The 17,317-nt window shown below is 51.7% G+C and overlaps 1 protein-coding gene across 7 annotated transcripts in view; it reads left to right on the top strand.

The window, feature by feature from the left end:
• LOC123282347 (liprin-alpha-1-like) overlaps nt 1–17,317 on the top strand; it is an 80,880-nt gene that overhangs the window by 38,992 nt on the left and 24,571 nt on the right. For 6 of the 7 annotated variants that reach the window (XM_070487860.1, XM_070487858.1, XM_070487855.1 and 3 more), the window contains 6 exons: nt 1,506–1,641; nt 4,782–5,005; nt 7,665–7,896; nt 13,151–13,302; nt 14,290–14,462; nt 14,856–14,949. In XM_070487860.1, the coding sequence (XP_070343961.1) occupies nt 1,506–1,641; nt 4,782–5,005; nt 7,665–7,896; nt 13,151–13,302; nt 14,290–14,462; nt 14,856–14,949 (1,011 nt within the window). The remainder of the gene's footprint in view (nt 1–1,505; nt 1,642–4,781; nt 5,006–7,664; nt 7,897–13,150; nt 13,303–14,289; nt 14,463–14,855; nt 14,950–17,317) is intronic. The other variant, XM_070487859.1, reaches the window with a different exon arrangement.

Genomic DNA, 17,317 nt, shown 5'->3' with positions numbered 1-17,317 from the left:
GCCTTGGGTGGACTGAGGAGAAGGGGTCTGGCAGGCAGGGCAGGCTCAGCTCATTTGGTGTGACTCCACGGTGAGATCGGTCATCTTGTTTTTGTGATCTTCTCCATGAGAAAAGGTAGTCTAGATTGAGGAGTGGAAAAGCACGGTGATGGGTGGCCTTCCATAAACAGATTGGCCATATAGAAGAGAGGCTTCAGCAAGTGATCAGCTGCAGGGTGGTGGCGTGTCAGGAGGCAGGTAAGCCTGGGAAGGGGTGTCAGAATCGGGAAGCATTTGTGCTTCCCGAACCATCCAGAGGTACACGCAGGATTTCAGGTGCATCGCTTTCATCTGCCGTTGAACCGTCTCACGGCCCCAGAGCAGTTGGGCTGGAAGTCACCCTGAGGGAGAGACAGTGTCGTGAGGAGTAAGGGGTAGAGGAAGTAGGGCTGGGTGTGCTCCAAGGGGAATTCCAGACTTGGAGATCTTCGAACAGGCAGGAAATCTCGTGTAACGCTACAAGAAGGGATTTCTTTAAAAAGATGTCGAGAGGTGTGTACCAAAAGTAGATGAGTTGGCATGTCAGCCTGGCCCTGTCCACGATCGGGTGGGGAGGCTCGAGGGGTCCCCTGTCTAACTGGCTTTAATCAGATGAATGGACTCTGTCTTCTCAGATCGTAAGGCCTCCTGAAAATGAAGGCAGCCAGCCTTCTTTCCAGAGAACAGGGAGGCCCTCGGTGGCGGGCCAGGACTGAGGTGTGGCTGGGGTGCCCACGGTCAGGGCTGAGCACTGGGCTGGGCTGTGCCCTCCTCGCCTCTGCTCACCAGTTCCTCTCCAGGGCCTCTCCTAGTGACTCTCTTGAGCGTCTCCCTCGCGGGTGCTCAGGGCCCCAGTCACTGGTTCAGGGGACTGTTTTAGCCGGGCGTGTTGATTGTCTGTCAGTCTGATTGCACGCAGTCTCTGCTTTTGGTTCGGAATCCTCAAAGCGTCCTGCCCAGCCCGGTTCATACCAGCCCGAGCTGTGGTCAGAAGGGCTTCTGCAGCCGCTCCCTCCGAGGGGCCTGTGGGAGCGCTTCAGACAGTGCCACGCAGAGAGAGGAGTGTCGGTGTCCACCAGCCTCACACTGCGGCGCCTGGCACAAATGGGAGAGTGACCGTGGAAGGCCGCAGGTGGGGGTGGGGTGCTTCCTGGTGGGTCGAGGAGAAGGCCGAGCAGAGGCAGGGCTGAGCACCCCTCTGCGGGCCCTGACATGGGTGACGGATGCCTCTTCCACGGCCCAGACAGCTGGACCCCATCCTCTCATTTCCAGGTCTGCAGTGGCAGCATTGGCTTTCCTAGGTATGGAGTGTCCCCGCTGGCGGGGCTGAAAGGCTCAACGCTGGCGGGAGCGACAACAGAGGTGCCTTCCTTGGAGTCCTTTTTCTGTGAAATTACGTGTTTTCCAAATTGACAGCTTCTGGCTTGACTAACAAACTTAGTTCACTTTTCTTATCTAATAATGACCTTTTGTTTTCCATCTTTCAGCCGACCCCACTTGGGCAGTGTCTCGGATTTCAGGTTCCCTGTGGCAGACGGTCCCGCAGACGCCTCCAGCAGCAGCGCGGTGTTGCGGCGCCCCCAGAAAGGCCGCGTGGCAGCCCTGCGGGATGAGCCATCCAAGGCAAGGCCCTCCGTCCTCGCTGCCCGTGAGCTGCCGGCCCTCGGGCGCGTCTCCTGCTCGTCCCGTGACTTTGAGACTTTGGGGATTCCAATGGTCATAGGTCGCCTTCTCTCATCCCCTCCCCCCATTTTCCTTTTTCTGGCTAAGAGTTTCGTTTTAGGCATGCTTTTCTCTGAAGAACAAGTTTTGATAGAATATGACCTACTCTTAAGTGCAACGTAATGTAATTAGTACGGTTTGGAAGCAGCGATAAGCGTGAATGAATGCGTGTATCCGTCATCTTTTAGTGAGAAGAATTCACATTGGGAAGTTTAAATACCTTCCTACTTGTGTCTGTTTAACAGCACGTCTTTATCTACTTCTGCGTATTTTTATTTACAGCACCCGTATTCAGTGCACACCTGGTTTGGGCCAGGCGTCATTATAGACTAGGGCTCCAGCAGTGAATACAGGCAGAGAAGATGCCCGCACCGCCAGGGCGCACGTTCTAGTGAGGAGCCAGCGTGCGTGAGAAGTACAGTACGGGCTGTGTGTCAGTTTCCTCTCACTGCGGTCACAGGCTGCTGGGAGCTCAGTGGCCTAAAGCAAGGAGCACTTAGAGGTCACAGGTTCCATGGGCTCGGGGCTGTGAGCAGGACGGTTCGGGCTCAGTTCTCCTGAGGTTGCAGCCGTCTGGATTCTCACCTGGGGCTGAAGAGTGCACTTCCAGGCTCACTCGCCTGGCTCTGCCTGGCCCCTCTCTGGGGGCTGCTTGAGTGTCCTTGAAAGATGACCGCCAGCTTTGCTCCGGGCTCATTCTGAGAGAGAGCCAGGAGAAAGCCCCAGAGCCTCTGAGGCCCTGGTCTGGAGGCAGCACACCTTCACTTGGGCTGCACTCGGTGCGTTAGAGTGAGTTAGCGAGTCCTGCCCTCACTGTGGGCCAAGGGAGGAGTGTTAGAGAAGTGTGGACGTATATTTAAACCACCACAGGGTTTCCGATGGTCATAAGCAGGGAAAGGAAACCCGGGGTACCCTGAGCTGTAGGAGGGGAATGATAGTTTTCAATAGGGTAGCCAGCGAGGTCTCACAGGGACGGTGACATTTGAGCCAAGGAAGGGAAGGAACCATTTGGCGATATTAGAAGGTCATGCCAACACGATGTGCTGATGGGTTGAATATAGAGTATGAGACAAAGAGGCGAGTGAGGCCCCCGAGGGCCCGGGCTTGAGCAGCTGGAGGCTGGAGGCTGTCTCCTGCGATGAGGAAGACTGCGGGGCAGGGGCGACGAGTGGAGCCTGGCCCTGATCAGGTCGACAGCCCTATCTGCTGTCCAGGTGGACGTGTCAGGTAGGCAGTTGGATATTCTGGCCTGGAACCCAAGAGAGAAGTCTCGACTAGAGATAAAGATGTGGGGGTCATGACCATACAGATGGTGTTTAAAGGTGTAAGATGAGATCAAGTCCAAAGTGGGTGCCTGTTGATAGAGATGAGCTTCCAGGATAGAGCCGTGGGCCACTCCAAAATTGAGAGGTTGGGGAGACTGAGAAGGGACCGGCAGGAGACTAAAGAGTGACAAGGAGGTAGGCAGAAACCCGGGACCACGGGGCCTGCAGCCGAGTGAGCGAGATGCTCAGGGAAGAGGGGAGAGCAGCAGGCCTGGGCCTGCCGATGGGCCAGACGAGAGGGCGGTGGAGGTCAGTGGCAGACTTCTTAAGGTGGGCGCTTTGATCCTGGAGCAGCTCTGTGGGAGGGGAGGTGAGCAGGAGGAGAGGAGGTGGAGGCGGAGTCGAGGCGGCTCTGGAGACCTTTTACTCATTGGGACGGAAGTGCAGTGGTGGCTGGAAGGAGACGTGGCATCCAGGTTCCGTGGGTTCTGGTGTGTTATCTGAAGGAGGGAGAAGGGAGCAAACCTTCTCAGGCTGATGGGAGTGGGCCAGTAGAGAATCGATTACCCCGAGAGAGGAAGGGAACACAGCAGGCGAGCCTGGAGTCAGCCAGAGGGGGTGCGCCTCGTGCCCAGAGGTGGGGCTGGCCTGGGTGGGGGCCCAGGTACCTGGCCGCGACCTCAGATCTTGGGAGGGGAGGTGGAGTGCATGGGTAAAGGCCCGGGGGACGGGGAGATAAACCAGCACGGCATCTCAAGTCTTGTGGTTGCTCTGATGTCGTGTCAGTGAAGTGGGAGGCAGGGCCCTGGGCTCAGTGAGGACGGGAGAGGAAGAGATGGAGGCTTCGAGAGAGGGGCTGAGACAGCTGCACGGGATGGGTCACGTGGCCCCGGCGCGCATGCCTTCTCTGTGCGCATTCTGATTGCACACGGTACCCCTCCATCACGCGAGAGAGGAGTGGCTCGGCACAGAGGAAGCTTTTCTCCGAGAGCCTCAGTTCTCTAGAGAACATGGTCCACCAGCTCACTCTTCCCTGGGTGTTGAGAAGAGTGCGTCCGACGGCTGCCCTGCTGTCTCCTTCTGCCCCTGCCTGCTGCTGTCTGTGCTCGTTCACACCGGGCTCAGAAGAGGGAGGATTGGGGAACTCCAGTGAGGTGTGTTACTCGATAACACTAGTACAGTGGTGTGGCAACTGCAGTGAACACAGCTGCCGTGGATCTAGTGAACTTTTTACTTCCCATTAGCGTGGCTGATCCTGCCATGTTTTTGTGTGTGTGGTTTTGGTTTTTGTTTTTGCTGAGGAAGATTAGCCCTGAGCTAACGTCTATGCCGGTCTTCCTCTGTTTTATATGTGGTTCGCTGCTACAGCGTGGCCAACTAGCAGTGTAGGTCCAAACCCGTGGATTCAGGCCACCGAGGCAGAGTGCACCGAACTTAACCACTATGCCACAGGGCCGGCACCCCCATGGTGTATTTTTCTAATTTTCAGTTTTTGTTTGCACTCGGTCTTGTCACCATTGTGAATAACGTCATGGAAATGCCTTGTGTCCACAGTGAGATGTGACTGTTACCAGGCAGTCTAAGTAATCGACTGTCCTGCCCCTGAAATACTGCCTGCTTGATACGTGTCAGCAACTTACAAGCATGGCCTATTTTTCCAAAATCTTTTGGGCTTCTATTTAAAAAATATTTAAGTTTCTGCTAGGTTTACTGTAAGTTGCTGTAACTTGGTTGTTATTTTCCATCTTTGCTGAGATTTGATTTTCTTGTTTCTAGGTACAGACTCTTAATGAACAGGATTGGGAACGTGCCCAACAAGCGAGTGTCCTGGCCAACGTGGCGCAGGCCTTCGAGAGTGATGTGGACGCGTCCGACGGCGAAGACGACAGGGACACCATCTTCAGCCCAGCTGGCCTCTTGTCCCCCAGTGGGCAGGCCGATGCCCAGACGCTGGCCATGATGCTTCAGGAGCAGCTGGAGGCCATCAACAAGGAGATCAGGTACGTGGGCTTGTGCATAGCACCACAGACACCATGCATGTCTCTAAAGAATTGTATGCTACCTAGGACAGTCTGGAAGAAATACTGTGGACGTATTCTACGCGTCCCATGATAGTAAACTTAGTTCAATCCTGTTTGAATAGTTTTAAGTTCTGAGGTTGCCCTTGATTGGAAAGTTCAGTTGACTGGGCGTTCTCGCCACAGTTGTGGTGTGGGTACACTTGTGTAAGATCTTGCAGAAGGGTGAAAGGGGTTCGGTCCGTTCCCCCACGAGCCGATGACACAGCTGGAGAGCGTTGCCGGGGAGCTCAGTGTCCACCTGTGCCGCTCTGGATCCCAGGCCGGGTTCCAGAGACGGCCGGGGTGCAGAGAGCTGAGCGCACATCGGAGGAGGCCTCCCTGCTCCGAAGTGCAGAGGGGAGCTGTGGTGTGGGGCAGGGCACCATGGAGAGCCAGGAGGAGGTGGACTGGCCTGGCGCCCTTGTGGGTAAGAAGCAGGACTCTTTTCACGGGCAGTGCCAGGTGGCGGGTGACTTACGAGGAGAAACGCCGGAGTTCAGTCCACTGGCAAGCGAAGGTGAAACATGCAGTAGGAAGCAGGAGGGAGAGTTTCCTGCCCCCCTCCAGCCTGAGTGTCCCCCAACTCTGAACCCTGCGGGGGGCAGGGAGCTGGGGCAGCGTCCACCTGCCGCTTGTGCCTCCTCCAGCGCTGAGGAGGGCCCTCTTGTGTGTCTTTCAGAGCCTCACGTTTTCAGGTGTGTCACCCAACCACCTGGAACAGAAAGCCGAGGTTTTCAGATTGGCAAATTCCCACTCCTACTTGCATTTTTCTCTGTTAAACTAATAGAATGTGAAAATTGGTTCATTACAAGACAGTGGTCAGGGGCAGGCCACATGGCCGAGTGGTTAAGTTCACGCGCTCCGCTTTGGCGGCCCTGGATTTCACCAATTTGGATCCTGGGTGCTGACACAGCACCGCTCTTCAGGCCATGTTGAGGCGGCATCCCACATAGCACAACCAGAGGCACTCACAACTAGAATCCAGCACTATGTACTGGGGGCTTTGGGGAGAAGAAGCAGAAGAAAGAAGGCGACGATTGGCAACAGTTGTTAGCTCAGGCGCCCATCTTTTAAAAAAAAAAAAAGACAGTGGTCAAAGGATGGTTTGAATCTTAACCTCGTCAGTGTTTCAGAGGTGTTTTCTTTCGAAAGCCTCTTAGCAGTTATAACAGTAAATTTACAAGACAAAGGGCCGACTGTGGGGTGCAATCCACAGACTTGCCCGTCCTGGGGGGGCTGGCCCCGTGGCCGAGTGGTTAAGTTCCTGAGCTCCGCTGCAGGCGGCCCAGTGTTTCGTTGGTTCGGATCCTGGGCGCAGACATGGCACTGCTCATCAAGCCAAAGACTTGCCCGTCCGAGGGGGGATTAAGAGGCCTTAGGTCTGGGGTGCAGGGTGACAGGGAGCCCAAGATCTGCCCTGTCAGGCCTGAGGCAGCCGTGGTCCGGTCCTGCATGCATACAGAGACCAGCCGTGTGCCGGTGACCCTGCAGGAGGTCCGGGCAGAGTTGCTGCCAACATTTTGTTCTTGTCAAGCTGACACAGACGCCAAGTGCCAGTTCCTGCGCAGAGCCTGCGGGAGGGGCAGAACTAACTCCAGGGAGAGCTGTAGGCTCTGCAAGGAAGGGGTGTTCGGCCTGCAGTCTGCCTCCGTAAACCACGGTTCGTGTGCTGTGTTCAACCCGGCAGAGCCCGGAAGACTGCCTTTCCCCATCACTGTGGGAAACACGAAAGGATTATAAACGTCAGCTTTTATTTTTCACAGTGTATTGCTAAGTAAAATGGGTTCTTCTTTATGTAGCAAGTTGACCTGATATAAATGGTAAATTCTGTCCACTGCCTTGGTATCAATAACAGAAAGTACTTTCAGAATATATAAGTAGAACTTTAATTGGACAGGTTACTGCAAGGTTACTACTAATTTAATATTAGAGTAATGATTTGCATAGTCAAATATTAAAACTGCTGTTTAAGCATCCACTATACATTAGGAGAGAAGAGCTTTAATTATGAATTTCCAAATTAATGCAGCATGGTTGACGTGAATTCATTCAGATGAGGCTGGTGGAGAATTCTGTCAAATAATACAAACAAAATACTTTTGTTCGAACTCAACCTTTAAAAAAAAAAAATCAATGTTTTCGTCTAGTCTAGAGACTTAAGTGTTTGGAAACTCCTGATTGCTTTGTAAATTGATTTTTTGATTATATCAGAGTTCCCAGTTTCCAGTCAAAAAAACCGATAGGTAAATGTGCAGCTGTGCCCTGAGAAGTGGGAATGTCGGAGCTGTAAAATTCAAACATCTCGTTGTGTAGTAAGAGAGTTGCCAACTAGCCCCTCCAGACTTGTGGGGTACGTAAATAAAATCAAACGCGAGTGATCAGAGATAGTTAGTAAGACTCAGTGGAAGGTGTACTTTGTGCTGTTCCGAAGCCGAGTGTGTTAAAGAGAGAAAAAGTAGAACGTTTTTGCTGAAGTGTTCATTGTTGGAGCAACCGTCATTGGAGTTTCCTTACAGTAATGCAAGCACCGATTTTTTCATCTGAACCCGTTAATCTGTCTGCTAATGAAGGAAGGATGACTGTTTTGTTTTTACTTTAGGTTGATAGAGGAAGAAAAGGAAAACACAGAGCAGCGGGCGGAGGAGATTGAGAGTCGAGTTGGCAGTGGGAGTTTTGGCAATCTTCGTCGTTTTAGATCAGTGAGCTCCATTCCCCCCTACCCTGCCTCCTCGCTCGCCGGCTCCTCTCCTCCGAACAGTGGCCGGTCCACCCCGCGAAGGATTCCGCACAGCCCAGCTCGGGAGGTGGACAGACTAGGTATCATGACTCCGGTAAGGATTTGTCTTTTCTTGTGCTGTCTCCCCTCGCCCCCGACACACCTGATTTAAGTCTTGGACACCACGAATATGCTTTATTTTTAACCCGGAAGAAAATCAGGTACATTTGTTATGCTCAGAGGTTTGAGATTTTTAAAACCAACTCATATTTAATCATTCAACAATAGCATGGTGACAAATTAATTTTAATATTGGGGTGATGCCTGAACCCCAGAGAAGTTTTCACTTGTTCAGCTCTGAGCGTGGTCAGCTCTGCAGGGTTCGGCAGCTAGGGGGATATTTTTGTTTTCCGGCGATAGACAGTGTAACAAAAGTAAATACAGCAGCCATCGTAACATATAGGAAAATGTGCAGAGAGAGTCAGTGCTGTCTGTCTTTATGTTCGGGATGCCTGACTGGAGGGTACAGAATATGCCGTCAAAAACAAAACTGAAAAAAAAGCTAAATCGGTCCTCTTAATAATGCCCTCGGTGGCATGCTTGGCACCGGTTCTGCAGGTGAATCCAGGGTGGCGTGAGTGAGAGCGCGCTGCCGCTTGGCCTCCCCGGGAAGCGCGGGGCTGCGTTCGTGCGCAGCCTCTGAAAGTGCAGGGACCGCGACAGCGTGCTGCTCTAAAGAATAGTGCCTAGCTTTCTCACGTGTTTAGTCTGGGTTTTGTGAATGCATGAAATCATGTTGACAGCGTTCTGCTTTCTAACTGCGCTTCCGTTCTCATTTCTTCTGCTACCACCCATTTTAGTTTTTAGTTGCGTTGTTAGCCTGCATGTAATTAAATGAACCGTGAATCGCTTTAGTAGCGTCCGAAGTGGTAACTAGTCCATTTCGCGGTGTTTTGACATAGTATTTTTATAATTTACATCGTTAGCTCATTAGCTGATATTTTAAGCTCTTTGACAATTTCATGCTTATTTCCTTTCAGAGAATTTGTAAAAACAGTTCTGTTTTTCTTTTTCCTTGTTTTTGTAGTTGTGTGTGCCGGCTGACGCTGTGTCTGCTTCCGTGTTTAGTTTTGATTTCCTGTGTCATCCTTCTGTTTATTTTGTCACTGTTAGTCCAGGCCTCAGCCCACGCTGTGACACCCCCTCCACGGGGTGCTCAGGGAACCGCCACAGTGGGGGCCATGGTGTGTGTGTGGGGGCCATTGGGGCTCATTAGTGGGGTTTCTGCGTTATCTTCGTTTCTCATGAAATAGTGTCTTTTTCCCTCAGTAGTGATACGTTTTTACTGCTGTGTCACTGTACAACAGATGTGGATACAGGCATGATATCGCTGGATCAGAGTGCTTTTATTCAAACTGTGTAGGGTTTGTGTAATTCAGAAATGAAATCTTTGATATATACAGAGATAATCCACCAAGTATAGAATTAACGGAAACTTGACACAAACAGTATACCTTTTGGTTTTGATGCTTATATTCAAGACTGTAAATTTCATCAACTTGTTGGACATAAACAATTAATGCCTTTAATAGACTATTTGTTAAATTCACATATCTCATAGGAATCATAGAATGTGAAGATTCCACCTGCTATTCTGCTAGCTTTTATCCTTACGTATTTTCACAGGGTACCCTGCTTTAATCCAAAAATTTGTGTTTGAGAAATTTTAAATCAATTTCTAGGTAAGAATTTTATATGAATGACCAATAGGTGATTAATAACTAAAAGTAGGTTTGTTCAGTTTTATAGTAAGTCTTGCAATAACTTCCTCATCAACTAAATTGATGTTTAAAGACATGTTTTTCATTAGGGCAAACTAAGTTCTAGAGAAGTTTGGCTTAGAATAGACAACTGTTAGGGCCCTTTGTTCTATAAAATGCCGTATTTTAATAAATTGTATATGTTGTAATAGAATTTTATCTCCCTGAGTAACGATTTATAGTGTTTCTCTAGTAAATCTTGAGTAACTTACTGTTTAAATTTCATGGTGAAAAAGATGTTCCATTTCCAGTTACGTTTTCTCTGAATCTCAGCTCGCTTATATCTGTCTTGTCATTCTCTTTTTAATATATTTACCTGTACTGATCCTTGAATTTTTAACTTCAGAGTATGCAGTAAATCTGGTTTCTCTTCATTTCTTTGCATGCGTCGTCAGCCTAGTGATTTAAGGAAACATCGTAGAAAGGTCAAAGTGTTTAGTAATTTAACATACCTTTGTTTCTCTGAAGTATTGACGGGCACCTGTCATTTGGCATGAATGAGCCCTGTGAATCACTGACATTTAAATGGACATGTTGACACTCACCTGGCATGTCACAAATGACGATTGTCCTGTTGGAGACAGGTCACTGGTGGTTTGCATAGAATGCTGGGACAGGCGTAAGGGTGTGCCTTTCTTCCACTCATTTGCCTTCTCATCGTTGCATGCTTATTTATAATGGCTATAGTATTTTTTCAGTGAGAAATTACTGAAGCAGAGCCACAGATTTTAGTTTGGGGAAAAACTAATTTTAATAAGCATAGCTAGAAGGGCCGGCCTGGTGGCGCAGCACTTAAGTTCGCATGTTCTGCTCCTCGGCAGCCCGGGGTTCGCCGGTTCGGATCCCGGGTGTGGACCTGGCACCCCTTTGCGAAAGTCATACTGTGGGAGGTGTCCTACATATAAAGTAGAGCTAGATGGGCACGGATGTGAGCTCAGGGCCAGTCTTCCTCAGCAAAAATAGGAAGATTGGCAGTAGTTAGCTCAGGGCTAATCTTCCTCAAAAAAAAAAAAAAACATAGCTAGCTGTCATGAGCTCTTACTGTATGCCAGGCCCTGTGCTGAGTGCTCTACCAGTCTGCTCTCTCGTCCTCATGGACTTCCCGTGAGATGCAGGTTACTGTCGTTATCCCCATGGACAGATGTGGAACGGAGGCTCAGAGAGGCCGCGTGCTGTGCCTAGGGGCACACAGTTAGGGAACGCTGCAGTGTGGACTGGTCTGATTTCAAAACCAGGACACTGAGTCGCTTCCCCCACGGCCTGACTTCTCTGCAGATTCTCTCACCTCCTCACTCGTCCCTGACAGCAGGGGCCAGCGGGCCTCTTCTCCTTATAGATAGTCGTGAATCGGGCCTCCCTGTTCTTGGAGGACGTGCACGCACTGGGGAGCAGATCTGTGGACCAGAATGCCTTCCTCCTAACCTTCACCCCATGTGCATAGCCTGCACCCCCACCCAGAAGCTGCCTGAGCCTGCGCTCGTAGGCCGCCCTTCGGATGCTCGGGCAGCTGTCCTCTGACCGCAGCGCTTAGAGCACATGAGCTGGGTGGCAGCCGTGGGAGCCCTCCGCTGTGCAGAGCACCGTGGCGATTCAGCGAAACGCAGGCTCAAGTCCCCGCTGTCAGTGATGATTTGTGACCCGGGTGTGCTGCTCGCCCTCTCTGCGCCTTGGTTTGCCCTCCTGTTTAAGTGAAGACAACGACAGAAGCGCGCTCCTCGGGGCGGCCGCAGATGGTGCCCATCCGTGCACGATCTGCAAGGAGCTGAGAGCTTATAACCGGCCCCGCGGCGCACAGCACGCCCTCAGTCCCGCCGACTCGCATCCGTGTTTCCCTCGGTGGGAAGGCTTTCTCAGGGAAGGAAGGAGCGTGTTGATTGACGTCCAGGCAGGACAGCCTGACCCTGTTGCTCCTTCGAGAGCTTGGCTGAGTACAACCAGCCTCGTTTTAACCCAACGCCACGTTAAAGGACCGTCTTACTTATCAGCAGCTTGGCTGGCTGGCTCCTTCGAGGGCCTTGCTGTGGGGCTGTGGTGAGGATGAAAGGCAGGAGTGCAGGCATGGTGCAGACACGGGCGGCGCGGGCCGCGCACTGTCCTCCTCCTCAGCGTCCCTGGCCTACGCCGCCGTGACCCCCCAGCTGTCGGGGAGCTTCGTTCCAGTGAGCTCTGAAAGAGCGTGCAGGCCCCAGCCTGGCGGGCCCCGGGCTGGGCAGGGCCCCTCACCACGGGGGCACAATGGGAGCAGCCACCGGCCGGGGCAGGCCGCTCCTCCTGAGCTCTGTCTCCGCTGAGGACAGTGAACTCAGTCCCGTGGACTGCTCCCTGTCCTGTTCTTTTTTGTTTTTTATAGGTGATTGTTTTAACCTCAGTTTGAAATCTCTCCCTGTTTCAGTTTCGTATTGATAGTTTCTAGCCGTCGTAGCTTTTGGTTGTCTGCAGATTGTAATTTGAAATCAGGAGAGCATGCGGAATCTATCCAGCTATGGCTTAAGGTTCTATCTTAAATGAGTTCGACTCTGTTTTGCACTAAGCCCCTTGGTTGTCACTGAGCCACTGTGGGGCTGCAGTGGAGCGATACTCTACACAGTCGCATTAAAAAAGCCCAAGTTGGCTGCTCAGGTCTTGCTGTTTGTACAAACGCCTGCCACGCACGTTTTGAGAACTCGAGCCCTGCCTTAACCACGGAGCCCCATGGATCAGTAAGACCTGCCGGGGTTAACGTTTTCCCCACCGCCTCCTTCCTGTCCTCACGTTCCCCGACACGGGAAAACTGGCAGTCTGAAGGAGAGGATCTTCCAGTGGAAGGCCAGGACTGCTTTGAGCCGGCTTGAACAAATTGCTTTTAAACCGCGTAGAAAGACCTCAGTTTATAGCATCTGTTCTGCACGCTGAGACGTATGAGACAGACAGGCGTGTCTGGGATGGAGGAGTTAGATCCCTTTTCGCTTTTCCACTTGTTACAGAGTCCAGGAAGGTGCATCACTACTCAAAATGATAGTGGATCATGGTACAAGCTATTTCTCTTTTTCTCCCAAAACAAAAAGTTCTGGACAGTTTACCCAAGAGGTTTCTGCCCTCTCTGGTGTTTCTTCTGAATGCATCAGGAGATAAACACGTTCATCTTCAGCTCCTCATCAGGGACAGTGAGTGCCGTGCGTGCTGTGTGAGGACGAGGTTTTGGGCGTGGTTCAGATCTCGGTGCCCTTCAGTGGCTGTCCTCATGGTGGCCTAGGATCCTAGGGCGGGCGGGCCCTCGGGCTGCGAGGAGGCTCAGGAGGAGGAGTGCCCGTGTGTCCTGCCCGGGTCTCTGCACTCGTTCTGGTGCTCGTAGGCCAGGAGTCGGGCTCTGCTCTGTGCTCCTGCTCCTGATAAGTAAGACGGTCCTTTAAAGTGGCGTTGGGCTAAAACGAGGCTGGTTGTACTCAGCAGAAAGCATAGCTCATGGATTTCCACATAAGTTTATGGTTATAATTTAAAGCCTATGTGTTGTGGGGGTTTTTTGGTCACAGTGTGTTGTTCACTAATTTTACACTGGTCTCAACCCCTCAGTTGCCAGCCTCCCTAGAAGAGGTACGAGACGACAAGACGACAATAAAATGTGAAACCTCGCCCCCGCCCTCCCTGCGGTCCCTTCGGCTGGACAGGCTGCACAAAGGGGCGCTGCACACGGTCGGCCACGAGGACCTCAGGGACTTACGGAAGTAAGGAGGGCAGCGTCCCACCCTAGCCCGGCTCCAAACAGACCGCCTTCCCATGCTCAGCTTTCAGAAATCCATTGCTCTCTTCTTGGGGAAAAAAGTCAGAATGATGACTTTAAAGAAATACCGGTTAATTGAGTTGAGTTGATTTAGATGATGCCCTCGGGCTGCCTTGGGAGCTCAGGTGAGCCCAGCAGAAGATGCTGTCTGTTTGGGCGACGTGAGTTTAGAAAGAGAGTTCAGTGATAGCAGCAATCTTAGAAAGCCTTCATTTCTTCAGAGTCTGCAAATTGACTATTGTGAGAACTTTCTCTTCTTGTGGAGCATTTGCTAAGCATGTGGCGTGTTCTGACCGTTGCTCTGCAGGACCGTCCGTGTCCTGCCGCTGGGATGCGCTCTCTGCCTCTGAGCTGTGGAGAGCCCCACCTCGTCCCCAGCGCTCCAAGCGCCTCCCCACAGGGACCATGAGAGCCAGTGGGTGACTAGTGTGCTCCTATGTCAAACTACCACAGGCTGTGCTTTTGTCCCGCCCTGGCAGCCCTCGGTGGCGGGTACAGGTGTCCATCCTCGCCGCTTCTGCAGTAGGCCCTGTGGCTCTTGTTTTGCGGCAGGGACGGTCGCACTGGGGAGGTTGCTGGGGCGCTGGGGTCAGGCCTCCGGTTGGGAGAGCATCTTCACAGCCGAGGGGCGGCCCTCAGGTGGGCTCATGGTGCTCTCTGCCTTCCATGGTTCGGACTGGAAGCCTTCTCAGAAGGAGAGCTCCGGCTCAGAGCCTCAGCTCCTCAGAAACGGTTCTCCGTGGTGGGATGGCTGGGAGCCTTCGTTTCTACACGCGATGCATTTTGCGAAGGAGACATGCCTGGAGGAGACTTGGAATGCTCGTGTAGTTGGAAGAGCAAGTATTAAAAGCGTGGAGTGTTCTAGTGCCTGTGAATGGAACGTTGTGTTGGGACGAGGGCGCTCATTAAAGATCGTTTTCTGTCCCCAAAGCTCCACAGGCTCACAGGACGGCCCCGTGAGCAACCCCAGCAGTAGTAATAGTAGCCAGGACTCGCTCCACAAAGCCCCCAAGAAGAAGGGCATCAAGTCCTCCATCGGCCGCCTGTTTGGCAAGAAAGAAAAGGGCCGACCTGGACATGCCGGCAAGGAGTCATTAGGACAAGGTGGGTGGCTTCCAGCAAACATTCTTAACCCTTAGGATGGAGGCGGGGGGCCTGCCGTGTGTGTGCCTACTGTGTGCCCCCGGTTGTTCCCACGGGCGGTCTGTCGAAGACGCTGGGCGTTCTCAGGGAGTGAAAGCTCAGGAGGCGTATGTTTTCTCTGGGACACATGCGACCCAGAGAGCCACGGTGGACGTTCTTTGGCCCTGAACAACCTGGCGTCCCAGACAGAAGGGGCTCACTGTCTCTCGAGCATTCTCGTGCCTTGGTTGCCTAGTCAGAAACTTAGCCTTTAGAGGTGTTCTTTGCCTGCAAGTGCTCTTCCACGTGTTTCTGAACTCACCTAATGCGGCCGTGTTGATTTCTCTCGCTGTTTCAACCGCTGGGCCCTCACAGCTGGCGTTTCAGAGACCGAAAACTCAGCTCAGGATGCCTTGGGACTCAGCAAACTGGGAGGACAGGCGGAGAAAAACCAAAAACTTCAAAAAAAGTAAGCTTTTCGTTATTCGTCCATCTCACTGAACACTTCTCAGTTGTGCCTGATTTTTAACTAACGTTTATTTAATAAATGTAGTATCTATTTATGTGTCTATATTACCTTCTGAAAGGTTAACCTAAAGCTTTTAACAGACTGTGCTTCCTGGGGGGCTGAGAGCCTCTGCTCAGGAAGGGGGAGAGGACTCAGGGGAGGCTCCCGTCCCCCGGAGAGCTGTCTGACGAGGAGGGCTCCCCGCCAGGCGTGGGGCCCCGAGTCCGGCTCCGGTGCGTCAGCTCTAGGGGGAGGGGCCGCTTAGCCTTGCTGCGCTCCCAGTTTCCTCCTCTAAGATGGGAGTGCAGCGGTATGCGCCTCACACGGCTTTGTGAGTGTTAGACACACATCTGTCGCTACATAAACACACGTAAAGCACTGGCAACAGTGCCAGCCATCCTAAAATAGGGAGAACTGAGTGTGTAATTGCAGCCACCGCTCCGACTTGATCACCAGCATTCAGAGTTTGCCGTGCGGGCTATGATCTGTCAGGAAATAGTCGCTGTGTTGCCCCTTTTTTCCTCCTCCGGTAGATTTTGTATTTTTATCTTCAATAGACTCGTGATTTTGTGGTCTGTTTATTAAATTTTGATTCCGATTTGTCTTGACTCTGAAAATAGGTGATAGCAGGGTGATCATTTTCTGCAAAGGTGCTCAGACGCTGCGAAGCCCCGGGGTAGGGGCATGGAGGAATAGTGTGTGCGTGTTTCTCTGGCTTCGTTCTGATCGGGAGCAGGTTGTGTGTTGGTTGACCGTATGTCAACCAGAATTAAGTAGATGAATGAGGTAGGGAGAGACAGTATCCCAGTGAACTGGTGACTGAAAACTGAAACTGAACCGCCCTCTACGACAGAAGGGGCAGTTAGCAGTCCCAGAGGGAAGCGCTGACCTTGAGAATGGGGAAGACGGGTGAGAGCCAGTGGTCAGATGGCAAAGCTGGGCCTTGGGACAGGCTGACGATTGGTAGGTTCTGTGGTCAGTCTGACGATAGGAAAGGTCGTCTGGCCACTCAAGTACCCTGAGACACCCTCATTGGTGTGGCACCCGGGCCTACAGTGCGCCCCGAGGACCACGCTGGGGCCCAGGGACCCTCTCCCCTAGAGGCCACGTGCCTTTAGCTGTAGAGTTGCCGGTTGGGTTCCCTTTTGTGAACCCTGCCTCATTTTCGTTCTCTTCTCAGAATCGTGCTGATCTTCTTGACTGGCCCACTGCTGGTCTTATTTCAGGCGAAGTGCCGTTGTTTCTGTTATTGCTCACCATGCCCTAGGAATACTCAGTCTTTCAGGTTCCCGTGAATGGAAATCCACAGACACCATTGAACAGCAAAACGTGCTTTGAACGTTGCTGTCTTTGAACTGTATAAAAATGTTTTAAAGTAACTTGGGTAATTGCCATTTGCCTTTGTGAAACGTATCCCAGCCAGGCCTTTTGCCTCCTGGAGCCCTGCCAGGAAAAATGTGTCCGTTAGATTTTGCTGACGTGTTCTAGTGCACACGCTTGCACATGCTGGAATAAAATCCGTAAGGTTTGTGGCAGTGCGCCTCGGTCCTCGTCCCCGGAAGTTCATGGTTCCTGTAGGGTCACAAACTATTCAAATTGGCCCAAGTTTGGGTCACCCTTGTTTTCTAAATTTATTTTGTAATTCGCAGGAAGTATGCTTGAGCACTTGGCTGTGTGGAGACAGCCTTTATTGTTTGTCCCGGCACGTGACTCCGTTTCCCGCTGCGTGGGGAGCGTGTGTGGGGGTGGGTGGTAGGCGGGTTTCTCTGGAGCTCCGGGTTCCCCGTGATGGCATTGGCTCTGCACGTCTGTGTCACCATAGCTGTAACTGTCCAGGGGCAGGCCGTTCTCTGAACTCTGTGGTCGTGCACGGCAAGTTCTAGGATGTACTAGTAAGTTAGTAGGGAAAAATTGAAAGTATGGAGGTTATTTGTCTGACTACAGTGGGTAATTTTAGTTCTGTCAGTTAACCAGAAATAAAATTGACTTTAGGAAAAATGCTTTATTTATAATTGTGGGAAAATGTTTGAGTTATCCGGAAAAAGTGTTATTGGAATACAGCTTTACGTTTACGGCATTATAGAGGTAAGAATCAAAATACGGTCCTCAGAAATATTTCTTTTTATTACGTCAAAAGTGTGCCTTTAGCTGCCAAAGTCACACAGCCAAACACATCCACTTTTAGAGAGTTTTCAAGAACCTGGTGACTTCGGTGGAGAGCTGACTTTCAGGTTTTGTCAAAGGTACATAAAAGGGAGTGGTGGGCGCGTTCGGTGCTGGACATGCTTAATGAATCCGTGGAGGGTACCGCTGGCGTGAAATCAGACAT

Source organism: Equus asinus, chromosome 17 (genome assembly GCF_041296235.1).
Source record: "Equus asinus isolate D_3611 breed Donkey chromosome 17, EquAss-T2T_v2, whole genome shotgun sequence".
Lineage (NCBI taxonomy): Eukaryota > Metazoa > Chordata > Mammalia > Perissodactyla > Equidae > Equus > Equus asinus.
Note: the sequence above shows the minus strand (reverse complement) of the source record. Positions and strands in the feature narration are given on the sequence as shown.